Source organism: Macaca fascicularis, chromosome 20, assembly GCF_037993035.2.
Source record: "Macaca fascicularis isolate 582-1 chromosome 20, T2T-MFA8v1.1".
In the NCBI taxonomy this organism is placed as follows: domain Eukaryota; kingdom Metazoa; phylum Chordata; class Mammalia; order Primates; family Cercopithecidae; genus Macaca; species Macaca fascicularis.
Window position 1 is genome coordinate 3,721,277 of NC_088394.1, and position 27,406 is coordinate 3,748,682.

The 27,406-nt window shown below is 53.7% G+C and overlaps 1 protein-coding gene across 21 annotated transcripts in view; it reads left to right on the forward strand.

Moving 5' to 3' along the window:
* Positions 1-21,590, forward strand: part of FLYWCH1 (FLYWCH-type zinc finger 1) — a 53,527-nt gene extending 31,937 nt beyond the window's left edge. For 8 of the 21 annotated variants that reach the window (XM_074028646.1, XM_074028647.1, XM_005591006.4 and 5 more), the window contains 6 exons: positions 334-798; positions 934-1,197; positions 5,637-5,900; positions 6,725-6,997; positions 8,208-8,268; positions 20,845-21,590. In XM_074028646.1, the coding sequence (XP_073884747.1) occupies positions 334-798; positions 934-1,197; positions 5,637-5,900; positions 6,725-6,997; positions 8,208-8,268; positions 20,845-20,884 (1,367 nt within the window). In that variant the 3' untranslated portion in view covers positions 20,885-21,590. Of the gene's footprint in view, positions 1-333; positions 799-933; positions 1,198-5,636; positions 5,901-6,724; positions 6,998-8,207; positions 8,273-12,167; positions 12,366-20,844 lie in introns of those variants that run through there. The other 13 variants (XM_074028653.1, XM_074028654.1, XM_074028656.1 and 10 more) reach the window with 4 other exon arrangements.
* The last annotated feature ends 5,816 nt before the right edge of the window (positions 21,591-27,406 follow it).

Genomic DNA, 27,406 nt, shown 5'->3' on the forward strand with positions numbered 1-27,406 from the left:
AAAAAAAAAACCATGAGCAGGAGTGATAGACAGCAGAGGCCACTGAGTCCGAGTCCAGGTTGGCCCCTCCAGGTGTGATCTTGATGCAACATTTAACAGGCCTGAGCTGGGGCGGCCTCACTGGCTGCTAGGAGAGGAATGAGACTCCCCTCCGGGTTGCTTGGTGTAGGGGTTCCATGGGAATGGGCTCTAGCATATCTGGCTCAGGAAGCCAGGGTAAATTTCAGCCTTAAAGGAGAAAGGCCCATGTCAGCCCCCAGAGTCTGCAGTGGCTGCCACTCCTGGGCTTCTCCCCACCCCTGGTGGCTGTGACCACTTGGGTCCCTCCTCCAGGACAGGCCCAGCCCCTCGAGTTCCTGAGGACGTGCTACGGGGGCAACTTCCTGGTACATGAGTCATTCCTCTACAAGCGGGAGAAGGCTGTCGCGGACAAGGTGTATTGGACCTGCCGGGACCACGCACTGCACAGCTGCCGGAGCCGGGCCATCACCCAGGGACAGCGGGTGACCGTGATGCGTGGCCACTGCCACCCTCCCGATATGGAGGGCCTGGAAGCCCGGCGGCAGCAGGAGAAGGCCACGGAGACACTGCAGGCTGGGCAGGACGGCCCTGGGAGCCAAGTGGACACGCTGCTCCGAGGTGTGGATAGTCTGCTGTACCACAGGGGTCCTGGTCCCCTGACTCTCACCACGCCCCGGCCCAGAAAGCGAGCGAAGGTCGAAGACCAGGAGCTGCCAACCCAGCCGCAAGCCCCGGAAGGATCCCCGGACGAGGACCAGGATGTGGATGCAGACCCTGGTGAGCCGCCTTCCTCTGGGGCTCGCTGGCCCTGCCTTGACTCTTTAGCCATCAGAGGCCCAGGGAGGGAAGGGAGTGGGATCAGGCCTGCCCAGCCCCTGCCTCCTCTCCTAACTGCCTCCCGAACCTCCCCAGGAGGCCCTGAGTTCCTGAAGACGCCCCTAGGGGGCAGCTTCCTGGTGTACGAGTCCTTCCTCTACCGGCGGGAGAAGGCAGCCGGGGAGAAGGTGTATTGGACCTGCCGAGACCAGGCCCGCATGGGCTGCCGCAGCCGCGCCATCACCCAGGGCCGACGGGTGACTGTGATGCGTGGCCACTGCCACCCACCCGACCTGGGGGGCCTGGAGGCCCTGAGGCAGCGGGAGAAACGCCCCAACATGGCGCAGCGGGGGAGCCCAGGTACCTGGGGTTGGGCGGGGAGCTGGGCCGCAGAAAGCAGGCAGGAGGCCCCACACTGCCTTTCCCTCTCCACCCTGCGCGTCCCGCTGGCAAACGTCCTCTTCCCTTCTGTGAACGTCCTAGAAGGAGCCATGGCCCTGTCCTCCTCCTCCTCTTCCCCGCCGTGCTGCTTTCAATGGGCGCTACCTTCCTGCTCAGCCTGGCCTCACCCGTCCAGCCCGACCTGCCCCACAGCGGCAGCAGGAGGGATAGACCTCCCTGCCCTCCTCCTCCTCCTCTTCCTCCATTTGTCTTAAGAGTTCATAGGATTAATAGAGGGCGTTTGGCCGGGCGCGGTGGCTCAAGCCTGTAATCCCAGCACTTTGGGAGGCCGAGACGGGCGGATCACAAGGTCAGGAGATCGAGACCAGCCTGGCTAATACGGTGAAACCCCGTCTCTACTAAAAAAATACAAAAAACTAGCCAGGTGAGGTGGTGGGTGCCTGTAGTCCCAGCTACTCAGGAGGCTGAGGCAGGAGAATGGCGTAGACCCAGGAGGCGGAGCTTGCAGTGAGCTGAGATGCGGCCACTGCACTCCAGCCTGGGCGACAGAGCGAGACTCTGTCTCAAAAAAAAAAAAAAAAAAAAAGAGGGCGTTGACTGCACATGGTCAGTCTCGTTGCTATGGTGTGAGCCTGTCTAAAGGTCTGAGCGGTTAAGGATTGAGGAGGTGATATAGCCGGGCGCGGTGGCTCAAGCCTGTAATCCCAGCACTTTGGGAGGCCGAGACGGGTGGATCACGAGGTCAGGAGATCGAGACCATCTGGCTAACACGGTGAAACCCCGTCTCTACTAAAAAATACAAAAAACTAGCCCGGTGAGGTGGCGGGCACCTGTAGTCCCAGCTACTCCGGAGGCTGAGGCAGGAGAATGGCGTGAACCCGGGAGGCGGAGCTTACAGTGAGCTGAGATCTGGCCACTGCACTCCAGCCTGGGCGACAGAGCAAGACTCTATCTCAAAAAAAAAAAAAGGATTGAGGAGGTGATATTTACATGCAATCAGTTTCTCCTCTCGGCCAGTGGTTCCATAGACACCCATAATGTACTGAAACGCTGGCCTGAGGAGGGTCACGGCTGTCTCCATCTTTATCTACACGGTCGGCCCCCCGCAGCACCTGGTGTTTTGACTTCATGACCACAGTGGCGTACATGTCCCCATCCCGTCTGGCTGAGGAGCCATTTCAGCGCGGCCTCCTCCACTCACCTGCTCTTCATGGCCCTGAGGTGCTGGCCTCTCTTTCCAGTGGCTCTTCTCCATCCTGCAGCTTTGGGTCAGCTGAGTTGCCTAATGGCCCTAAAGTTTTCTGACTTGAGAGCTGTGGTTTTTTTTGTTCCATCTCCAGGGAGATGGTGCTACAAGGTAATGCAGCTGCCCCTTCCTCGTCCTCACCCCCGCTCCTGCCCCACAAATAACTGCTCTGAGCAATTTTTATTTTTTATTTTTATTATTATTATTATTTTTTTTTTTTTTTTTTTTTTTTTTTTTGAGACGGAGTCTCGCTTTGTCGCCCAGGCTGGAGTGCAGTGGCCGGATCTCAGCTCACTGCAAGCTCCGCCTCCCGGGTTTACGCCATTCTCCTGCCTCAGCCTCCCGAGTAGCTGGGACTACAGGCGCCCACCACCTCGCCCGGCTAGTTTTTTGTATTTTTAGTAGAGACGGGGTTTCACCATATTAGCCAGGATGGTCTCGATCTCCTGACCTCGTGATCCGCCCGTCTCGGCCTCCCAAAGTGCTGGGATTACAGGCTTGAGCCACCGCGCCTGGCCAATTTTTATTTATTATTATTTATTTTTTTGAGGCAGAGTCTCCCAGGCTGGCGTGCAGTGGCACCATCTCGGCTCACTGAAAGCTCCACCTCCCGGGTTCAAGCCATTCTCCAGCCTCAGCTTCCCGAGTAGCTGGGACTACAGGAGCCCGCCACCAAGCCCAGCTAATTTTTTTTTTTTTTTTTTTTTTTTGTATTTTTAATAGAGACGGGGTTTCACCGTGTTAGCCAGGGTGGTCTCGATCTTCTGACCTTGTGATCCGCCCGCCTCGGCCTCCCAAAGTGCTGGGATTACAGGCGTGAGCCCCCACGCCTGGCCTCTAAGCAATTGTTTCTTAGGGTCTTGGCTGTCCCATTCCCTAAAATGTGCCACCACTACTGTTAATCAGTGTTTCCATTTCTTTGTCAGCTACTCAGTGCACTTTTGCACAGGTGTTTTGTGTGTGTGACGCAGTCTCGCTCTGTCACCCAGGCTGGAGTGCAGTGGTACAATCTCGGCTCACTGCAACCTCTGCCTCCCAGGTTCAAGCGATTCTCCTGCCTCAGCCTCCTGAGTAGCTGGGATTATAGGCGCCCGCCACCTCACCCAGCTATTTTTGTATTTTTATTAGAGACATGGTTTCACCATGTTGGCCAGGCTGGTCTCAAACTCTGACCTTAGGTGATCCGCCTGCCTTGGCCTCCCAAAGCGCTGGGATTACTGACGTGAGCCACTGCACCCGGCCACGTTTGGTTTTCCCTTAGCCTAGAAACCTGCTCGCGGCTGACGGGGGGTTGCTCTGTGGTCCCATCTTCTAACACAGCTCTGTCTTCTCTGTGCAACGGCAGCTGCTGCGTTTGTTTGCCTGGTTTTGTGTGTCCAGGTCGACCCCACCTGGATCCGATCATCCACAACCCCAGGTTGCTGGAGCTGCCAGGGAGCCTCGTGCCAGTGCAGCCTGATCTGGGAACAGAGGCTGGGCCCAGCTGTCCCTCGGGGTTCACTGTGCCAACTCTCTGCTTCTGGGCCTGCCTTTCTCTTTCTTGGTTTTCTTCATGGTGTTGTGGTTTGGAGAAGTCCTCCTGCCTCCGGTTGTTTCCTGAGCCGGTCCCAGGAGGTAGCACGCTGAGGCCTTGCAGGTGTGAAATGTCTGTAGCCTCCCTCCGCCGAGGGGCAGCCTGGCCTCCCTGGTGTCACAGGTGCAGAGCCTGCCCTTGAACTGTGGCTTTTGTGTGACTGATCCTGTGTGTGCAATCGGATTTGCTTGAGGTTTTAGGGTCTCTGCTCCCTGCCAGCTGCACTGGGCTGTGCTGGGGGCACTAGGGGCCTTTTTAGGCCTCGGGCTTGTGGCCTTCATGGTGGGGTCATCCTCTCGTGCTCTCTGTTAACTTCCCCATCATCGTCCCTTTCTTTTGCTCCTGTTAATCAGATGTTGGTCCTCCCAGATGAGGGGTCGGTCTTCTTTTTTTTGAGACAGTTTCACTCTTGTTGCCCAGGCTGGAGTATAGTGGTGTAGTCTTGGCTCACTGCAACCTCCGTCTCCCAGGTTCAAGTGATTTTCCTGTCTCAGCCTTCTGAGTAGCTGGGATTACAGGTGCACGCCACCACACCCAGCTAATTTTTTATATTTTTTTAGTAGGGATGGTGTTTCACCATGTTGGTCAGGCTGGTCTCGAACTCCTGACCGGGTGATCCACCCACCTCAGCCTCCCAAAGTGCTGGGATTACAGGCATGAGCCACTGCGCCCAGTCCCTTGCTGGCGTTTGCATCCATGTGGAAGGGATGAAGCGTGCCCCATGGTCACACCACCCCCTCCTGTGGTTTGGGGTCCCCACCTTCCTCCTGACCTGTTCTGTCTTGCGGTCCCCAGGCTTCTGTGCTGCTGTACCCCGCAGGGTCCTCCTGCCTCCCGAGCCTCCCCAATCCACATGGCCCCTGCCCAGCCCGCTCCATCCCTCTTGAAGGTGGTTCCACAGCCAGACACCGCCCCCTCCGGCCTCTCCTCTAGGGCTTGCTACCCACCCCCATCCCCTGCTTCCACTGCCACCTGATGTGCCCACGACGCCCCAGGCTGCCTCCCCACCTCTGTGGCCCCTGAGCCTGCACGGAGGAAAGGGTATTCTCTGGGCCAGGCACTGCCACCCCACAGGGTCCTCCCTCTCACCACATCCAGGACAGTGGACGCTGCTCCTACCTCTTCCTCACAGTCCTCGGGTCACCTCTCCACCTGCCCAGCTCTCGGGGACCACCCCTCTCAGCCCCATCCAGCTCCCGAGCAGCTTTGTCCCCTGAGGGCCCTGGGTCATTCCTCTGACCCATCAGGCACAGTGCACCCTGCATGCGAGCCTGGGCGGACGCTGGGGACGGACACGTGACGCAGCAGACACTGCCTCCCTGAAGGCATCGCAGCGTGGGACGCTTGGCCTCCACCTGCAGGGGCCTCACCTCACCAGTCCCCAGCCTCAGGAGAGGGACCCCAGCAGCTGGAGCCCCAGTGGAGTTGGAGGGATGGTAGCATCTGTGTCCTGGGCTCCGGGGCCACCTCACTGTGAGGAGGGGGTGTAGGCATCGCGGGAGGTCTCACCTCAGGGCCATGCTGATCTTGGCTTTGAGAGCTGGTGTCCTCTGCTCCTCCCTTACCATTTCTCAACAGGAGGCCCAGAGTTCTTGAAGACGCCCCTGGGGGGCAGCTTCTTGGTGTACGAGTCCTTCCTCTACCGGCGGGAGAAGGCAGCCGGGGAGAAGGTGTATTGGACCTGCCGGGACCAGGCCCGCATGGGCTGCCGCAGCCGCGCCATCACCCAGGGCCGGCGGGTCATGGTCATGCGCAGACACTGCCACCCACCCGACCTGGGTGGCCTGGAGGCCCTGCGGCAGCGGGAGCACTTCCCCAACCTGGCACAGTGGGACAGTCCAGGTGCGTGCAGAGGGCGCTGGGCCAGGTGACCCTAGTCTCCCGGGACCCGTGCGCCACATGCTGGCTGCAGGCTGCCCGTGGGCTGCCGTGTGTGTTGCGCATGGGGGTCTGGCAGCCTGGGCCATAAACTCCCCAAGGGCAGGAGGCTCCATCTGCAGGCTCTGAGCTCCTGCAGCTGGTCTTCAGGGCAACAGGGACTGGCTGTCAGGGGTAGGAACCCACTCAGCTCTCTCAAGAAAGGGGATGGCGGCCACAGGTAGCATTGGCAGAGACTGCTTGGAATCTGCTGACGGGCCATACGGTGGATCCCGGACACTCTTAGTCTACGCCCCACGCCACCCACACAGCTTCTAGTCTCGTGGGGTTCTCTCCAGTCACAACATCATGTGACCTTTCAGTTCAGCTTGTTACAAGTCAGAGGCCAGATGGCTGCCAGCTGGCTGAGGGGTAGGTGGACAGGGAGCCAGGAGGCCCTGGTGACCGGTCCAGAATGGCTTCTCCCCAGCCCTGGGAGATGCGCCTGCAAGCATGAGGTCTGAGGGCTTGGGAGAGTCCTTCGGGAGTGTTCGTGGTCTAGTGGTTGCCAGGCCACCTGCCCAGGCATCACCAGAGCCCTTAGAAAGGGCCAGCCAGCGTGGAAGTCGGGGCTGGAGGGCCTGAGCTTCAGGCTTCAGGGCCCAGAGGGGAGGAGGGCAGTGTCCACCATGGGGCCTGCTAGGGGATTGCAGATTCCTGGTGGAGCCTGGCTTGGGGGACAAATTAGACCCCCAGCCCTGACACCCAGGCCCCTGTGGCCCTACTCACAGTGTCACTTTCCCTTTCAGAACCCCTCCGACCCCTGGAGTTCCTGAGGACTTCCCTGGGGGGCAGGTTCCTGGTGCACGAGTCCTTCCTCTATAGGAAGGAGAAGGCGGCCGGGGAGAAGGTGTACTGGATGTGCCGGGACCAGGCTCGGCTGGGCTGCCGCAGCCGCGCCATCACCCAGGGCCACCGCGTCATGGTCATGCGCAGCCACTGCCACCAGCCCGACCTGGCAGGCCTGGAGGCCTTGAGGCGAAAGGAGCGGCTCCCCAGCACGGCCCAGCAGGAGGATCCAGGTACAGACAGGGTGTGGGGCAGAGGCAGGGGTGTGGGTATCCTTATCTCTGCCAGCTCAGAACTGATGCCCCAGGCCAGGCACCCACTGACGAGACTTTGCTTTTGTGCACACACCAATTATTCACATCAACAGAATGTAAAACCAGTCTTTTTTTTTTTTTTGAGTTGGAGTTTTGCTCTTGTTGCCCAGGCTGGAGTGCAATGGAGCGATCTCAGCTCACTGCAACCTCCGCCTCCTGGGTTCAAGCGATTCTCCTGCCTCAGCCTCCCAAGTAGCTGGGATTACAGGCATGCACCACCACACTCAGCCAAAACCAATCTTTAGAAAGCATTGTGTGTCTCACTGTCATTCATGTGAATATTAAGGGCCATGCCCTGTAAAACAGTAACAAATCCAAGTTGGCCAGGCACAGTGACTCACGCCTGTAATCCCAGCACTTTGGGAGGCTGAGGCAGGTGGATGACCTGAGGTCAGGAGTTGGAGACCAGCCTCATCACCATGGAGAAACCCCATCTCTACTAAAAATACAAAATTAGCTGGGCATGGTGGCACATGCCTGTAATCCCAGCTGCTTGGGAGGCCGAGGCAGAGGAATTGCTTGAACCTGGGAGGCAGAGGCTGCGTTGAGCCAAGATCGCACCACTGCACTCCAGTCTGGGCAACAGGAGTGAAACTCCATCTCAAAAAAAAAAAAAAGAAGAAAACAGCCTGGCTAACATGGTGAAACCTTGTCTCTAAAAAAACTTATAAATCAGCTGGGCGTAGTGGTGCATGCTTGTGGTCTGAGCTCCTCAGAAAAGGGGAGGATCACCCGAGCCCAGGAGGTTGAGGCTGCAGTGAGCCATGCACTGCAATCCAGCCTGTGTGACAGAACAAGACCCCATCTTTACAAAAATTTTTTTGAAAAAAGGGCTTCTTTGAGAAAGCCACTAAATGAGCTTAAACAAAAAGTTGTGCTGGAGGCCTGGCCTCTTCTCTTTGATGTCTAGTTGACCCCCAGTACTTTCCATGACAGCAGCTGAAGATCGACTCTTAGGGGCTCTAGTAGCTCATGTTACTATAGAAAGTAATTGATGCATTGAATTCCCACTGGTTGTCTTTCTCCTCACAGCCTTGAGAGCATCGTTAAGAAGGTGTGCGTCCTTGGTTCTGTCAGCTTCAACAAGAGAAGAATTATTAATTCATGTTTTCAATTTTTTTTTCCCCAGAAAAGATTCAAGTTCAGCTGTGTTTCAAGACGTGTCCTCCCGAAAGCCAGCCGATGTATGGGTAATTGTATTAGTTATCTAATGGTGCATGACCAATTACAGCAAAACGTAGTGGGCTTAAAACAACAAATATTTGCTGTCTCGGCTTTTGTGGGTCAACATCATGGGAGTGGTTGGACTGGGTGGTTCTGACTCCTGAGGTTGAAGAGAATTTGTCAGGCAGTCATCTGAAGGCCCAAGTGAGGCTGGAGGCCCTGTTCCTCACCATGGGAACCCCTCCTTGGGCCCACTTGAGCATCCTTCACATGACAGACATGGGACAGAGAGAGAACAAGAGGGAAGCTGCCAGCAGCAGAATTCAGGTTCTTCTCAACCACAGCCAGGCCACAAAGCAAGAGTCCTTTTTTTTTGGAGATAGAGTCTCTCTGTTGCCCAGGCTGGAGTACAGTGGCATGATCTCAGCTCACTGCAAACTCTACCCTCCAGGTTCAAGCAATTCTCCTGCCTTAGCCCCCTGAGTAGCTGGGATTACAGGCATGTACCACCACGCCCAGCTAATTTTTATATTTTTAGTAGAAATAGGGTTTCATCATGGTGGCCAGGCTGAGTCTCAAACTCCTGACCTCATATGATCCGCCTGTCTCGGGTCTCCCAAGTGCTGGGATTACAGGCAAGAGCCATTGCGCCCAGCCTTGTTATTGATTTGGAATTACATCCCACTGTGGTCAAAGAACATACTTTGTATGATTTCATTCCTTTCACGCCTGGACTCAGTGGCTCATACCTGTAATCCCAGCACTTTGGGAGGCCAAGGCAGGCGAATCATTTGAGGTCAGGAGTTCGAGACCAGCCTGGCCAACATGGTAAAACCCCGTCTATACTAAAAATACAAAAATTAGCCAGGCGTGGTGGTACATGCCTGTAATCCCAGCTATTCAGGAGGCAGAGGTTGCAGTGAGCCAAGATTGTGCCACTGCACTCCAGCATGGGTAACAAAAACCAAATCAAAAGCAGAAAAATTTGGGAAACCCATAAATATGAAGAAATTAAGACACTCATAAGAAACCAGTGAGTGAGACTGGGCACGGTGGCTCATGCCTGTAATCTCAACACTCTGGGAGGCGGAGGCAGGAGGATCACTTGAGCCCAGGAGTTTGAAATCAGTTGGCGCAACAGAGCATGATGCTGTGTGTAATTTTAAACAAACAGTGAGCCAAAGAAGATAATTATAAAATACTTTGAAATAAATGAAAATGGAGACACAACATAACAAAACTTATGGGATGCACTGAAAGTCATGCTTAGAGGGAAATCTATAGTGAAAGGAAGAAGCCGGCCAGGCACGGTGGCTCACCCCTGTAATCCCAGCACTTTGGGAGGCCAAGGCGGGCGGATCATGAGGTCAGGAGATCGAGACCATCCTGGCTAACACGGTGAAACCTCGTCTCCACTAAAAAATACAAAAAGAAAAAAAAACTAGCCGGGCGTGGTGGCAGGTGCCTGTAGTCCCAGCTACTCCGGAGGCTGAGGCAGGAGAATGGCGTGAACCCAGGAGGTGGAGCTTGCAGTGAGCCAGCTGAGATCGCACCACTGCACTACAGCCTGGGTGACAGAGCTAGACTCCGTCTCAAAAAAAAAAAAAAAAGAAGCCTGGGCAACATGGTGAGACTTTGTCTCTACCAAAAAATCAGCCATACTCCCAGCGTTGCTGGGAGGATCGCTTGAACCTGGGAGGTCGAGGCTGCAGTGAAGTGTGATCGTACCACTGCACTCCAGCCTGAGAGACAGAGCAAGATCCCGTCTCTAAATGAATAAACAGGGCCAAGCACAGTGGCCCACACCTGTAATCCTAGCATTTTGGGTGGCTAGGGTGGGAGAATCGCTTGAACCCAGGAGTTCCATACTAGCATGGGCAAGACCTCATCTCCACAAAAAACATAAAAAAGAACTAAAAGACCAGGTGTGGTGGCTCACACCTGTAATCCCAGCATTTTGGGAGGCCTAGGCAGGTGGATCATGAGGCCAGGAGTTCGAGAACAGCCTGACCAACATGGTGAAACCCCACCTCTACTAAAAATACAAAAATTAGCCAGGCTTGGTGGCGGGTGCCTGTAGCAGGAGAATAGCTTGAACCCAGGAGGTGGAGGCTGCAGTGAGCCAAGATTGCAACACTGCACGCCAGCCTGGGCAACAGAGCAAGACTCGTCCCAAAAAAATAAATAAATAAAATAAAAGAACTAAAGTAGAAGGAAGGAAATAAATAGTAAATAAAACCTAAAGTTGGTTCTGTATAAGGATCAATAAAATTGACAAATATTTAGCTCTACCTAAAGATCAAAAAAATTGAAGAGCAAGAATACTGAAAATACTAAAATCGGGAATAAAGATGAGACCTTACTATGGACCTCATTCTGACAGTCTCACTCTGACACCCAGGCTGGAGTGCAGTAGCACCATCTCAGCTCACTGCAACCTTACCCTCCTGAGTAGCTGGGACTACACATACGCACCACCACACCTGGCTAATTTTTCTATTTTTAGTAGAAACGGGGTTTTGCCATGTTGTGCAGGCTGGTCTCCAACTCCTGGGCTCAATCAATCCACCTGCCTTGGCCTCCCAAAGTGCTGGAATTACAAACATGAGCCACAATGCCTGGCCCCAGCTCATTCTGTAAGACCAATATCACCCTGATACCAAAACCAAGCAGAGAAACACAAAGAGAAAACCACAGCCCAGTATTTCTCCAGAACATAGAATACCAGCAAACAGAATCCAGCAACATAAAAAATTATATACCATGACTCAGTAAGATTTCTCCCAGGAATGCATTAACATGAAAAACCAATTAATGTAACACAGTATCTGTACAGATCAGCCTTAACACGGCAGGCCCGAGACTGCTGCCCTAAGAACAGCCTGTGTGCAAGGTTCACCCTGGGCTGGCATCTGGGAAATTTTTTTTTTTTTTTTTTTTTTTTTTTTTGAGACGGAGTCTCGCTCTGCCGCCCAGGCTGGAGTGCAGTGGCCGGATCTCAGCTCACTGCAAGCTCCGCCTCCCGGGTTTACGCCATTCTCCTGCCTCAGCCTCCCAAGTAGCTGGGACTACAGGTGCCCGCCACCTCGCCCGGCTAGTTTTTTGTATTTTTTAGTAGAGACGGGGTTTCACCATGTTAGCCAGGATGGTCTCGATCTCCTGACCTCGTGATCCGCCCGTCTTGGCCTCCCAAAGTGCTGGGATTACAGGCTTGAGCCACCGCGCCCGGCGGAACTTTTTTTTGTTTTTTTTGAGATGGAGTCTCGCTCTGTCGCCCAGGCTGGAGTACAGTGGTGTGATCTCCACTCACTGCAAGATCACAGTGAGTGATCAGCCTCCCGAGTAGCTGGGATTACAGGTGCACACTACCACACCCAGCTAATTTTTGTATTTTTAGTGGAGACGGGGTTTCGCCATGTTGGCCAGGCTGGTCACGAACTCCTAACGTCACGTGATCTGCCTGCCTCAAACTCCTGAAGTGCTGGGATTATAGGCGTGAGCCACCATGCCCAGCTGGCATCTGGGAACTTGACCAGTAGAGTTCCTGCGTGAATACAATGCTATCCCCAAATAACAATTGCTCACTCTTTTCTGTACAAATCATGTGATATTTGCTGAACACTTTTCTTCTGAGCCTGGAATTTCGGTGCCATATTCACCCAGGCACAACGTACCTACATGACCAACCCCCAGAAAAACCCTGGCCTCCTAGGCTCAGGCAGGCTTCCCTGGTACAGAACACTTTGCACATGTCACAGCTCGAGGCTGGAGGATTCAGCACATTCTGCGGAACTCTGGGAGAGAGGACCCCAGGGGAGGGGGCTCCGGGGGAGAGGACTTGGGGGGCTTGTACCTGGTTTCCTCCGGCCCTCACCCCCAGTGCATTTTCCTGTTGCTAATTCCACGTCGCATCTTTTCACTGTAGTAAATCTCAACCATGAGCATGACGGTAGACCAAGTCCTGTGAGTCCTTCGAGCGCAGTCACCAAGACTAGTGTGTGGCGGGGATGCCTGCACACCAGATCAGTAGAGAAAAGGACAAAAACCATGTGACAACGTCCAGCACCCTTTCATGATAAAAACATTCAACAAACTAGGAATAAAAGGAGCTTCTTCAACCTGATCAAGAGCATCTGTAAAAACCCCAAAAGCAGGCCAGGCGCGGGGGCTCACACCTGTAATCCCAGCACTTTGGGAGGCCAAGGCGGGCAGATCACCTGAGGTCAGGCGTTCGAGACCAGCCTGGCCAACATAGTGAAACTCTGTCTCTACTAAAAATACAAAAAATTAGCCAGACGTGATGGCAGGCACCTGTAGTCCCAGCTACTCGGGAGGCTGAGGCAGGAGCATCCCTTGAACCCGGGAGGCGGAGGTTGCAGTGAGCCAAGATCACGACACTGCACTCCAGCCTGGGAGCAAGCCCCACCCCCGCCACCGCTGAAAAAAAAGAAAAAACAAACAAAAAGACTAGCCTGAGCAACATAGTGAGATGCCGGTTCTACAAAACATTTAAAAATTAGCTATGTGTGGTGTTGCATGCCCAGCCACTTGGAAGGCTGAGATGGAAGGGTCACCTGAGCCTGGGAGGTTGAGGCTGCAGTGAGCTGTGATCATGCAGCTACACCCCAGCCTTGGGGACAGAGAGAGAACCTGTCTCAAAAATAAAAGTAGAGCATGGCGGATCACAGGCGTGAGCACTTTGGGAGGCTGAGGCAGGTGGATCACCTGAGGTCAGGAATTCGAGACCAGCCTGGGAACATGGAGAAACCCGTCTCTACTAAAAATACAATAGCTAGGCGTGGTGGCATGCACCTGTAATCCCAGCTACTTGGGAGGCTGAGTCAGGAGAATCACTTAAACCTGGCAGGTGGAGGTTGCAGTGAGCTGAGATTGTGCCATTGCACTCCAGCCTGGGCAACAAGAGCAAAACTCCGTCTCAAAAGAGAGATCACATACAATTATGTATAGTACATAATATTTGATCATGATAATAAATGACTATGTTACTAGATTATATATTTAGTATACTTTTTATCATTACTTTAGAATATACTCCTATTTAAAAAGTCAACTATAGGTCAGCCACAGCGTTGGCTCACACCTGTAATCCCAGCACTTTGGGAGGCCGAGGCAGGCAGATCACCTGAGGGCAGGAGTTCGAGACCAGCTTGGGAAACATGGTGAAACCCGTCTCTACTAAAAATACAAAAATTAGCCAGGCATGGTGGCAGGCACCTGTAATCCCAGCTACTTGGGAGTCTGAGGCATGAGAATCGCTTGAACCTGGGAGGTGGAGGTTGCAGTGAGCTGAGATTGTGCCACTGCACTCCAGCCTGGGCAACAGAGTGAGACTCTGTCTCAAAAAAAAAAAAAAAAAAAAAGTTAACTGTAAAACAGCCTCAGGCAGGTCCTTCAGGACTTTTTGGAGGTATCCGGAAAAGGCACTGTCGTCATAGATGACAGCTGTAAGTGTTACTGCCCCTGAAGACCTTCCAGTGGGACAAGATGTGGAGGTGGAAGATGATGACATGGATGACCCTGACCCAGTGCAAGCCTAGGCTAGTGTGTGTCTTAATTAAAAAAAAAAAAAAAAAAAAAAAATCCTTGGCTGGGCGCAGTGGCTCACACCTGTAATCCCAGCACTTTGGGAGGCTGAGGTGGGTGGATCACTTGAGGTCAGGAACTCAAGATCAGCCTGGCCAACATGATGAAACTCCATCTCTACTACTAAAAATACAAAAATTAGCCAGGCACAGTGGCTCACACCTGTAATCCCAGCACTTTGGGAGGCCAAGGCAGGCAGATCACAAGGTCAAGAGTTCGAGACCAGCCTGGCCAACATGGTGAAATCCCATCTCTACTAAAAATATAAAAATCAGCTAGGCATGGTGGCACGTGCCTGTAATCCCAGCTACTTGGGAGGCTGAGGCAGGAGAATCACTTGAACCAGAGAGTCGGAGGTTGCACTGAGCTGACATTCACGCCACTGAACTCCAGCCTGGTGAGAGCGAGACTCCATCTCCAAAAAAAACAAAAAACAAAACAAAAAAAAGCCGGGCATGGTAGCACACACCTGTAATCCCAGCTACTTGGGAGGCTGAGGCTGCAGTGCACTGAGATAGTGCCACTGCACTTCAGCCTGGAAGACTCCATCTCAAAAAAAAAAAAAAAAAAACTAGGCCGGGCGCGGTGGCTCAAGCCTGTAATCCCAGCACTTTGGGAGGCCGAGACGGGCGGATCACGAGGTCAAGAGATCGAGACCATCCTGGCTAACACGGTGAAACCCCGTCTCTACTAAAAAAAAAAAAAAAAAAAAAACTAGCCGGGCGAGGTGGCGGGCGCCTGTAGTCCCAGCTACTTGGGAGGCTGAGGCAGGAGAATGGCGTGAACCCGGGAGGCGGAGCTTGCAGTGATCCCAGATCGCACCACTGCCCTCCAGCCTGGGCAACAGAGCGAGACTCCATCTCAAAAAAAAAAAAAAAAAAAAAAACCTGTCTCAAAAAATTGAAGTCCAACTTAAAAAAAATTTTAAATTCCTGAAAAATAAAAACTTATACAATGAGGTTCTAAAGAAAATATTTTTGTGCTGCTGTACCATGTATTTGTATTTTAAACCAAGCGTTATTACAAAAGAAGCTAAAAGTTACATCAAGTTACAGTAAGCTTAGGTTCATTTATTACTAAAGAAAATTTTAAAAAATGAGCATAGCAGGCCGGGCGCGGTGGCTGAAGCCCGTAATCCCAGCACTTTGGGAGGCCGAGACGGGCAGATCACGAGGTGGGCAGATCACGAGGTCAGCAGATCAAGACCATCCTGGTTGGCCGGACCGGTGGCTCAAGCCTGTAATCCCAGCACTTTGGGAGGCCGAGGCGGGTGGATCACGAGGTCAGGAGATCGAGACTATCCTGGCTAACATGGTGAAACCCCGTCTCTACTAAAAATACAAAAAACTAGCCGGGCGTGGTGGCGGGCGCCTGTAGTCTCAGCTACTTGGGAGGCTGAGGCGGGAGAATGGCGTGAACCCGGGAGGCGGAGCTTGCAGTGAGCCGAGATCACACCACTGCACTCCAGCCTGGGAGACACAGTGAGACTCCGTCTCAAAAAAAAAAAAAAAAAAGACCATCCTGGTTAACACGGTGAAACCCCATCTCTACTAAAAAATATTTTAAAAATTAGCCGGGCGAGGTGGCGGGTGCCTGTAGTCCCAGCTACTTGGGAGTCTGAGGCAGGAGAATGGCATGAACCCCGGAGGCGGAGCTTGCAGTGAGCCGAGATTGCGCCACTGCACTCCAGAATGGGCGACAGAGCGAGACTCTGTCTCAAAAAATAAACACAAAAATATTAAAAAAAAAAAAAAAAAAAAAAAAAAAAAATGACCGGGCGCGGTGGCTCACGCCTGTAATCCCAGCACTTTGGGAGGCCGAGGCGGGTGGATCACAAGGTCAGGAGATCGAGACCACGGTGAAACCCCGTCTCTACTAAAAATACAAATAATTAGCCGGGCGCGGTGGCGGGCGCCTGTAGTCCCAGCTACTCAGGAGGCTGAGGCAGGAGAATGGCGTAAACCCAGGAGGCGGAGCTTGCAGTGAGCCGAGATCGCGCCACTGCACTCCAGCCTGGGCGACAGAGCGAGACTCCGTCTCAAAAAACAAACAAACAAAAAAAAAACAGAAAAAAAAAAAAAATGAGCGTAGCCTGAGTGTTGAGTGTTGTACATTAAGTCTGCAGCATACACAGTAATGCTTTAGGCCTCCACATTCACTCACCCACAGCAACTTCCCCCCCGCAAGCTCCATTTGTAATACATGTCCTGTATAAGTGGACCGTACCTTTTTTTTTTTTTTTTTTTTTTTGAGGTGGAGTCTTGCTCTATCTCCAGGCTGGAGTGCAGTGGTGCAATCTCGACTCACTGCAACCTCCGCCTCCCAGGTTCAAGTGATTCTCCTGCCTCAGCGTCCAGAGTAGCTGTAGCTGGGATTACTGGCACACTGCAGTGCACCTGGCTAATTTTTGTATTTTTAGTAGAAATGGGGTTTGACTATATTGGCCAGGCTGGTCTTGAACTCCTGGCCTCAAGTGATCCAGCCACCTCAGCCTCCCAAAATGCTAGGATTACACGCGGGAGCCACCGCTCCCAGTCAGCTTTCTTTTTTTGAGACAGTCTTGCTCTGACACCCAGGCTGGAGTACAGTGGTATGATCTCAGCTCACCACAACCTCCACATCCTAGATTCAAGCAATTCTTCTGCCTCAGCCTCCTGAGTAGCTGGGATTACAGGCACGCACCACCACTCCCGGCTAATTGTTTTGTACTTTTAGTGGAGACAGAGTTTCACCATGTTGGCCAGGCTGGTCTCGAATTCCTGACCTCAGGTGATCCACCCACCTTGGCTTCCCAGAGTGCTGGGATTACAGGTGTGAGCCACTACACTGGACAAGACAAAAGTTTTTAGATAGGATGCCAAAAGCATATGCAATCAAAGAATAAATTGGACTTTATCGAAGTTAAAAACTTTTATGCTTCAAATAACACTATCAAGAAAGTAAACAGGCTGGCCATGGTGGCTCATGCCTGTAATCCCAGCACTTTGGGAGGCCGAGGCAGGTGGATCACCTGAGGTCAGGAGTTCAAGACCAGCCTGACCAACACAGTGAAACTCTGACTCTGCTAAAAATACAAAAATTAGCTGGGCGTGGTGGCGGGCGCCTGTAATCCCAGCTACTCGAGAGGCTGAGGCAGAATTTCTTGAACCCAGGAGGCAGAGGTTGAGGTGAGCCGAGATTGCACCACTGTACTCCAGCCTGGACAATAGAGCAAGACTCTGTCTCAAAAGAAAAAAAAGAAAGTCAAAAGATGAAAAGACAACCCACAGAATTATTTGCAAATCATATACCTGATAAGGAACTTGTATCCAGAACATATTCAGCCTCCCAAGTAGCTGGGATTACAGGCACCTGCCACCACACCTGGCTAATTTTTTGTGTTTTTAGTAGAGATGGGGTTTCACCATGTTGGTCAGGCTGGTCTCGAACTCCTGACCTCAGGTGATCCACCCACCTCGGCCTCCCAAAGTGTTGGGATTATAGGAGTGAGCCACTGTGCCTGGCCCAGAATTCATACAATGAAAAGACAACCCAATTAGCAAATGGCCAAAGAACCTGAATAAACAGTTTCCCATAGAAGATTTGATTTCTGCGATGAATTCAAAGATATGCAAATTGTCAATAGGGATAAAGATTCTCAACATCATCAGTCTCAGGGAAATGCACATCAAGACCACTGTGAGGCCGGGCGCGGTGGCTCAAGCCTGTAATCCCAGCACTTTGGGAGGCCGAGACGGGCGGATCACGAGGCCAGGAGATCGAGAGACGATCCCGGCTAACACAGTGAAACCCCGTCTCTACTAAAAAATACAAAAAAACTAGCCGGGCGAGGTGGCGGGCGCCTGTAGTCCCAGCTACTCGGGAGGCTGAGGCAGGAGAACGGCGTAAACCCGGGAGGCGGAGCTTGCAGTGAGCTGAGATCCGACCACTGCACTTCAGCCTGGGTGACAGAGCAAGACTCCGTCTCAAAAAAAAAAAAAAAAAAAAGAGACCACTGTGAAATACCACTTCACACCCACTGCGATGGCTATTTAAAAAGACAGCCAACAAGTGTTGGTGAGGACGTGGAGAAACTGGAACCCTTATACTCTCTTGCTGACGATGCAAAATGGTGCAGCCACTTTGGAAAACACTCTGGGAGTTCATAATGTTCAACGTAGAGTCACCGTATGACCCAGCAGTTCCACTCCTAGGTGTGCGCCCAGGAGAACTGAACACACATGTCCACACAAAAATATACACAAATGTCCATGTCAGCATTACTTCTAATAGGCAAAAATTGAAAGCTCAAAATGTCCGTCAATGAAATACAGTCGATTTATACAATGAAATATTGTCCATAAAACGGAACGAAGTACTGATGCATGCTACAATGAGGATGCACCTTGAAAACACCATCTTTAAGGGCCGGGCGCAGTGGCTCAAGCCTGTAATCCCAGCACTTTGGGAGGCCGAGACGGGCGGATCACGAGGTCAGGAGATCGAGACCATCCTGTCTAACACGGTGAAACCCCGTCTCTAATAAAAAAAAAAAAACAAAACAATTAGCCGGGCGAGGTGGCGGGCGCCTGTAGTCTCAGCTACTCGGGAGGCTGAGGCAGGAGAATGGCGTAAACCCGGGAGGCGGAGCTTGCAGTGAGCTGAGATCCGGCCACTGCACTCCAGCCCGGGCGACAGAGCAAGACTCCGTCTCAAAAAAAAAAAAAAGAAAACACCATCTTCAATGAAAGAAGCCAGTCACAAAGCACATGGAGTCTATGTAATTCTGTTCATATGAAGTGCCCAGAATAGGCACATTTAGAGAGACAGAAAGATTAGTGGCTGCCTGGGGCAAGGGAAGTTGAGGAGGGACACTAAGGATTTGAGGTTTCTTTTGATGGGGAGTGAAATGTTCTAAATGTGATTGCAGTGATGGTTGCACGACTCTGAATTGTACACTTAACGGATTTTATGGTATGTGAATTATAGCTCAGTAGAGCTCTTAAACAAATATCCGTGGGGGGATGGGGAGGATAGTATTAGGAGATATACCTCATGTAAATGACAAGTTAATGGGTGCAGCACATCAACATGGCACATGTATACATATGTAACAAACCTGCACATTATGCACATGTACCCTAGAACATGAAGTATAAAAAACAAAAATCCCAGCCAGGTACAGTGGCTCACGCCTGTAATCGCAGCACTTTGGGAGGCTGAGGCAGTCAGATCATCTGAGGTCAGGAGTTTGAGACCAGCCTGGCTAACATGGTGAAAACCCATCTCTACTAAAAATACAAAAAATTACCCGGGTGTGGTGGTGGGTGCCTGTAATCCTAGCTACTCGTGAAGCTGAGGCAGGAGAATCGCTTGAACCTGGGAGGCGGAAGTTGCAGTGAGCAGAGATTGCGCCACTGCACTCCAGCTTGGGGCAACAAGAGCGAAACTCCGTCTCAAAAAAAAAAAAAAAAAAAATCCCTTACAGTACTAAAAGAGAACCTGATCACATGAGTTCAGGAGTTCAAGACTAGCTTGAGCAACACAGGGAGAACCCCATCTCCACCAAAAAAAATTTTGTTTAATTAGCCAGACGTGGTGGCATGTACCTGTGGTCCCAGCTACTTAGGAGGCTGAGGTGGGAGGATCACTTGAGCCCAGGAGGTCGAGGCTGCAGTGAGCTGTGATGGCACCACTGCACTCCAGCCTGGGTGGCAGAGTGAAACCATATCTCAAAAAAGAAAATTATTAAAGGAGAACTCTGTGTTTCTTGATGAAGAACCTTGAGGAGGCTCGGAGTGATGCCCCTGTGACTTCCAGGGCAGGAATTGCAACGTTTTGGAGGTGTTGGGTGGTTCTCCCCCGAACATGCTGGTGTAGGAAGCAGGGAATTCCCCAAGTGTTTGTCATGGAACAACCTCATGTTGTAAAGGTATCGATACGGATGGATGGATGTGTGTGTAAAAATGATCAGCCAGGTGAGGTAGCTCATGCCTGTAATCCCAGCCCTTTGGTAGATGGGCGGATCACCTGACATCAGGAGATCGAGACCATCCTGACCAACATGGTGAAACCCCGTCTCTAATAAAATACAAAAAAAAAAAAAAGTAGCCGGGCATGGTGGCATGCGCCGGTAATCCCAGCTACTCAGGAGGCTGAGGCAGGAGAATCACATGAACCCGGGAGGCAGAGGTTGCAGTGAGCCGAGATCACGCCACTGCACTCCAGCCTGACAACAGAGTGAGACTCCACCTTAAAAAAAAAAAAATTATCTAGCTGGCCGGGCATGGTGGCTGACGCCTGTAGTGCCAGCACTTTGGGAGGCCAGGGTGGGTGGATCACTTGAGGTCAGGAGTTCGAGACCAGCCTGGCCAACATGGCAAGATCCCATCTCTACTAAAAATACAAACAATTAGCTGGGCTTGGTGGTAGGTGCCTGTAATCCCAGCTACTAGGGAGGCTGAGGTGGGACAATTGCTTGAACCTGGGAGGCCGAGGCTGCAGTGAGCGACGATCACACCACTGCACTCCAGCCTGGGGGACAGAGCAAGACTCTATCTCATAAATAAGTGATCTAGCCTGTGATATCCCCAGGAAAAAGGATTCCAGGAATCCTGAACTTTCTGTGTTATCTATTTCCACCATGTTTTGATGTGTGTAAAGAACATGTGTCTCTTGGCCGGGCGCGGTGGCTCACGCCTGTAATCCCAGCACTTTGGGAGGCCGAGGCGGGCGGATCACAAGGTCAGGAGATCGAGACCACGGTGAAACCCCGTCTCTACTAAAAATACAAAAAATTAGCCGGGCGCGGTTGTGGGCGCCTGTAGTCCCAGCTACTCGGGAGGCTGAGGCAGGAGAATGGCGTGAACCCGGGAGGCGGAGCTTGCAGTGAGCCGAGATCGCGCCACTGCACTCCAGCCTGGGCGACAGAGCGAGACTCCGTCTCAAAAAAAAAAAAAAAAAAAAAAAAAAAAAAAAAAAAAAAAAAAAAAAAAGAACATGTGTCTCTTTGTAATTAGGGACATCAAAGACGTCAGACTGGACGGCGAGTCCCAGTGAGCTGATACTGGCAGAGGAGCTCTGAGCCGCCCACCTGAGGTGGCTTCCCATCCATACGGGTGCTTCCCAGACACCGGTTTGCTTGGCAGAAACTTCTTTTCATTCTTCCAAAGCATCGATGGTCTTCGCATCTTCTCAGGGTGTCCCCTGGGAGGAATTCTTGGATGGTGTCCTTGTGTCGGCGGAGAACAGTGCTCAGAGCTGGCGCTTGCAGACTCGGGTGTCGTGGGGCAGGGCGGTGGCACCTTCCTGACCTTTGAAGGTGGTGACACAGTTGCTTGGACACGGACGCCCCTGCTCTCCGGCCACAGCACCCCTGGGTTTGCAGAGCAAGCAGCCTTCCTAGGGCTTTCCACCTGGCGAGGCCGCGCTCTGCTCAGCAACGTGAATGCCTGGGCAGCAGAGGCGCCTCCCCTTCTGTCAGGAAGCTGCACAGCGCGGCTTCAGCAGTCAGAGGGAGCAGTCCGGAGAAGCAAGATGACCCCACCGGGACTGCAGAGCCTCCTGCTTACTAACAAGGACCCGTCCTCAGCCGCGAGGTCCCTCACTCCCACCCTGTAATTGTGGGGGGAGTGCCAGCAATAGGTCTGTCCCCTGGCAGGTTGGCCACGGAGCCCACCATCCATTGCAAGGCTGTGACAGCCCGGGCACCCCCGCTTCTCCTCTGCTTGTACGGTTCCCCCAATAAATCCTATTTTCCATCTCACCGTGTAGAGCTGGTGCTTGTTCACATCCCCCTTGCAGCAACAGTTGGCCACCGTGAAGTCACACCCCATCATGTCTCCATGCCAGTGCCCAGCAGGCGACTGCCCCACCATGCCTGGGTAGTTATGGTCACCTGGCCCAGATATAACCTGGACCAACAGTGGATGGGGACACCTGGAGTTGGGGCCTCTGGAGGGACTGCTGAGGGGCCAGCTGCAGCCCGTGGTCTCTCCCAGGCCCGATATGGCAGGTCATGTTGCTGAAAGAGGTGGGATGCTCTGCTCTGGCCATTAGCCTGAGTTCCCCCGGAGTCATTTGCATAAGCCTGGGCAAGTGGCACCCTTGGGCCAAGGGCAGACTTGCCCACCTGTCCATCCTTTGCCGATGGCAGAGGACATGGGACACAGTGGCTGCACTTCGGGCGGTGTTCGCGGCCCTGAAGCATCCTGCCCTGAGGCGGACCGAACTGCCCCCAGCTGGACTCGGGGCCAAGGCTACAGATCCAGTACTCCAATCCCGACTCTCACTGTGTGGTGCAAATGTGCACGCCCACAGGAGGCAGCCATGCCCGAGGAAGGCATCTGCTGAAAGACGCTCCAGCTCATGCCGCCACCAGCTGAACCTCTGGTCAGGCTCCCTGCAGAGGGGGAAGCTCCACACGTGCCCAAGATACGAGAGAAACGCCCGGGTCACAGCAGCCTGAGTCACTGCAGCCTCTGCACCTGTGGGCTGGTTGCCTCTGTGATGGGGCCTCCATGGCCAGCATCTTCCTGCCATGGTCACATCATGCCATGCCCTGTCACTTGGCTGGGCTCTAGGCATCCCTAAGCGAGTGTGAGACGAGTCAGAGGAAGGATATCAGCTTCTCTTCTCTTTTGGACATTTGCGTCATTGACCGGGGCTGGCCCACTCTTCTTCTGCCTCGCGTCTGCTTTGACCTCAGAGGAGAGATGGCAGCCTACGTTGCTGGGCTGAGACTCTCCAACGTACGTGAATTTGGATGATGCTGTTGCCTTGGGCAGGTTCACAGCCACCAACCTGCACCCTGGTGGCCACTCAGCCATGACAAGGACCTGACAGCCACTAAGTGAGCTTCAGAGCCTTCCTTTGGAAAGTGCCAGAGCCACCAGATGTCCCCTGCCCAGTCACTGTCACAGAGTTAAAGCGTGCGGGTGAACGCTGGCTGCAGAGTGTGCAGCCCAGCAGCGGCTCAGCGGGGCAGCTCCTGCTTCCAGCCCTGGCTCTGCTGGTGCTTCGCCCACAAACCCTGCTGTGTGCCATCTGCACCACGTGGTGTGTGTCGGTGCCCTTTGACGTGACAGTGCCAACAACGTCTCATGAAATTTAAAATAAATTCCCAAGGCATCAGAATGGTATCAACAAAGAACTCTAAGTTTGAAAATGGGGGTAGGGGCAGTGGCCAGCTCTGGGAGCCCCTGAACCCCCGGTCCCTGACCCACAGTCGTCAGGTGGGCCCCATCCCCCCGTGGTCCCAGCCTAGCCTCCTGTCCCACCTCCTCTGCCAAGTCAGAGTGGCACAGGACCCCTGCCACTAAGGCCAGCAGGTGTGTCTCTGAGCTGGCCGCAGGCACTTACTGCCCTCCCAGGTCCCCTCCAATGCCAGCTCCTCTGGCTTCCCCTCCCAGTCCCCTTCGTGAGCCCAACCTTGGAGTGGGGGTTAGTGATTTGGGAGCTGGACCTCAGCCCGCTTCTGCTCTGCCACGTTTGGGGTTCACGGTTTGTCAGTCAGCCCTCCCTTCTGCAAATGAGACCTGGGTGTCGTGTCCAGCTGCCTCCTGGGCCCTGCCCAGCATCTCCCGTGAGCACCAGCAATGCAGGCGGCAGAGGGGACTGTCCCCTGCCCTCTTGCCTGAGGGAGGAGACCACGGATGAGTGACAGTTATCCTCGATGCCCTGCCTGTCCTGCGTCCCATCAGTCATCAAGGGCTGCCACCTGCCTGCTTTGTCTTTTTTTTTTTTTTTTAAGATGGAGTCTTGCTCTCACCCAGGCTGCAGTACAATGGCGTGATCTAGGCTCACTGCAACCTCCGCCTTCCTGGTTCAAGCGATTCACCTGCCTCAGCCTCCTGAGTAGCTGGGACCACAGACGCCTGCCACCACGCCCGGCTAATTTTTGTATTTTTAGTAGAGACGGGGTTTCTCCATGTTGACCAGGAAGGTCTTGATCTCTGGAACTCGTGATACATCTGCCTCGGCCTCCCAAAGTGCCGGCCCATCAGTGACTTTTAATAAGTTCACAGGGTTGTGCATCTATCACAACTATCTCATTCCAGAACATTTTCATTACCCTGAAAAGCAGCCCCCTCCCCATTAGCAGTCCCTCTCCTCTGCCGTTTTTTTTTTTTTTTTTTTTTTTCTTAAGACAATCTCACTCTGCTGCTCAGGTTGGAGTTCAGTGGTGTGATCTTGGCTCACTGCAACCTCCACCTCCTGGGTTCAACCAATTCTGTTGCCTCAGCCTCCTGAATAACTGGGATTACAGGTGTGCACTCCCACACCCAGCTAATTTTTGTACTTTTAGAAGAGGCAGGGTTTCAAAATGTTGGCCAGGCTGGTCTTAAACTTCTGGGCTCAAGCAATCAGCTCCCCTCAACCTCCCAAAGTGCTGGGATGACAGGTGTGAGCCACACTCCCGGCCCCTCTGCCTGTTTCCTTCCCTCGTGTGCTAAGGGGCTGATGAGCCCCTTCCTCTAGAGTGTAATGCTGAGAGGATCTAGAGAATCCGGGGAAGGCACTAGGACAGCAAAGGAGACCCTTTCATGGGTCCCTGTATTCATAAACATTCCCATCCCTCAGTCCCTGACTCATGCAGGGCCCAGCCGATGGCAGGTGTGACCACAGCAATCTCCAAGCCTGTCTCCCTGCCTGCATTGTTCCTCTGCAAAACCTGGCCCCATCATAGCTCAGCGAGAACAGGGCACTTCCTCAGTGCACATCCCAGCACACGCACCTGCCCAGGCACACTTTCCCTGGCCTCTTTTCTGAAACAGTCTCACTCTGTCACCCAGGCTGGAGTGCAGTGATGCGGCCTTGGCTCACTGCAGCCTCCAACTCCTGGGCTCAAGCGATCCTCCCACCTCAGCTTACCAAAGAGCTGGGACCACAGGTGTGCACCACCACATCCAGCTAGTTTTTTAACTTTTTTTTTTTTTTTTTTTTTTGAGACAGAGTTTCGCTCTTGTTGCCCAGGCTGGAGTGTGGTGGTGTGATCTCGGCTCACTGCAACCTCCGCCGCCCAGGTTCAAGCGATTCTCCTGCCTCAGCCTCCCAAGTAGATGGGATTACAGGCATGTGCCACCACCCCCGACTAATTTTGTATTTTTTTTTTCATAGAGACAGGGTTTCACCATGTTGGTCAGGCTAGTCTCGAACTCCTGACCTCAGGTGATCTGCCCGCCTCAGCTTCATAAAGTGCTGGGATTACAGGCTTGAACCATGGCCTAATTTTTAAATTTTTTTGTGGAGACAGAGTCTCTGTGTGTTTTCCAGGCTGGTTTCAAACTCCCGAACTCAGGAGATCGATCCACCTGCCTCAGCCTCCCAAAGTGGTGGGATTACAGGTGTGAGCCACTGCTCCTGGCTCTAAAAATGCAAATTGAAGCATACAACACCTGCCTCAGGTGTACTCGCCCTGTTTTTCGCATCAGGTGTGACTACCTGGTTCAAGGACCAGAAGCCAGACGTACCCAAGGGGGTTCTCTAGAGCCCAAGGGGACGACAGTCCCTGGCCTCAGGCTGCTAGCACCAGCCACGGTTGCCTCCAGATACCCGTTCCACTGGCCCTCCTCCTGCCTCCAGCCACCTGCTCTGCTTCCCAACCTGCGTGGCCAACAGAAGACATCCAGCTGCCCAGGAACGAGACCAATCACCCGGTCCCCATTCTGAAGCCCCAGAGGAATAGGTCCAGCTGGGGGCACTTAACCATAGTCAGGGCCACTTTGTGCACACTGCCTACCAGGCCCCTGATGAGGAGGGCGTTGGGCCTGAGCAGCCTGTCATTGCAGCCTTTGGGGGTCCACACCCTGCCTAATGAGCCTCGCCCCTCACCACCCTCCACCCTGCCAGCTCCTCCACACTCCAGCACACAATTGCTGCAGAACAAATCACTAGAAATTTATCATCTCGAAACAATACCCACTTACCTCACGGCTTCTGTGTGGCAGGAGTCCGGGGAGGGGACTGCTGAACCTCTGCTCAGGGTCTCACAGGCTGCACTCGAGGTGTCAGCTAGGGCTGGGATCTCAACCGAGGCCTGAGGTCCTCTCCTGAGCGCTTGTCGTTGTGTGCAGAATCTTTTTCTTGCAGCTGTGGAGCCGATGGTCATATGCTTCTTTGGCATCAGGAGGGGGCGGCTCTGCAGTTTCTAGCCTCTTAAAGGCTGCACCTGAGCTAGCCAGGCTTAGCCAGATCAACCTCCCTTCTGATTAACTCCAAGTCACCTGATTAGAACCTCCGGTTACACCTGCAGAAACCCCTTCACTGCAACACCACAGGAGAGGCAAAAAGAAAAACAGGAAAAAGGCCCTCCAGCGGTGCCACAGAACAATCCGATCACAGGAGAGGTGGCCCATACTCTAGGGAGGGGGTCACAGAGCACAGAGACCCCGAGGGGGAATCTCAGGGCCACCTCAGAATCCCGCTGGCCACAGCTCCCAGCCCACCCCTCACTAACCACCAATCCCCTCCCTGACCTGGGAGGAGCGCCACACAGGGAAGGGGTGTTGGGGGCCTGCCTGTGGAAGTGCCCTGGCTTGGAGGGACCCCACTGGGCTGTGCCCCTGCCAGCCGTGTGGTTCCAGACAAGTCCCTGTGGGCCCCACTCTCCCTGGTACTGCCCAGTCTAAGGCAGGAAGCCTTGGGGGCTGTGTGGGGTGCCCGAGTGGCCCTTACTGGGGTCCTGAGAAGAGGCCTGCCTGGACCTCACAGATCTGCTAGGGGTGCAGGGGTCGAGGGAAGGCCCCCCTGGGGGACAGGCCGGACACCAAGCCATGCCCCCTGCGAGACCTGAGGACAGCATGGCATGCCAGGACCCAGGGACCCCACCTGCTGGATGCTCACCTGCTCCGGCCTCCACCAGCCCTCTCCTCACCTGCTCCGACCCCCACCAGCCCCCACCTTTGGGGTGCCCATCCACCCACCCCTGCAGGGGAGGGTGCCGCCCAGCGGGGAGGAGCGGCCTCTGCTACCTCCCTCAGTGTTTCCCGGAAGAAGCCCAAGCCCCACGCTGGGGACGGGCCGCTTCTGCCCAGTCCCTCCCTCCTCCACGCCTGACACCTGTGGGGCCGGATCAGGAGCCCCACCTGTGTCTACACCGCCCTCCCCTCCTGGATTCACTGTCACTCAGGCTACAAGAACAGTTGTTCTGAGCACTTATGTTCGAGGCAAATACTCCTCCCTTCTATGAAGCGGTGTGGGCTGGGGGTCCTCCTTCTATCCAAAGCTGAGGGCCCTTCTAGTGCCCCTCAGGCCCTCAGGGAGGGGATGGCGGGGTAGGCAGCTAGGAGGGACTGGACCCCGCTGAGGGGGCTTCCAGTCACCCCTCATTCAGACTGGGTGGAGACCAGCTGAGGCCTTCCTGGGGAGAGGGCACCCCCAGCCCTGCCAGCGAAACTTCACCGGGCCTGCAGGCCTGGGGCAGGGGGGAGCCGGTGGACAGGGGGAGCCACTGAAAGTCCGGGGGGTGGGCACCGCTTTTTAGGCAGCAGCAGGTCAAAGTCAGGAGGGTGAGGGTGGCCAGGACTCTGAGGGCAATGAGGGTCCCCGGGAAATGCGAAGCCCCCCACCTTCCATGGTACT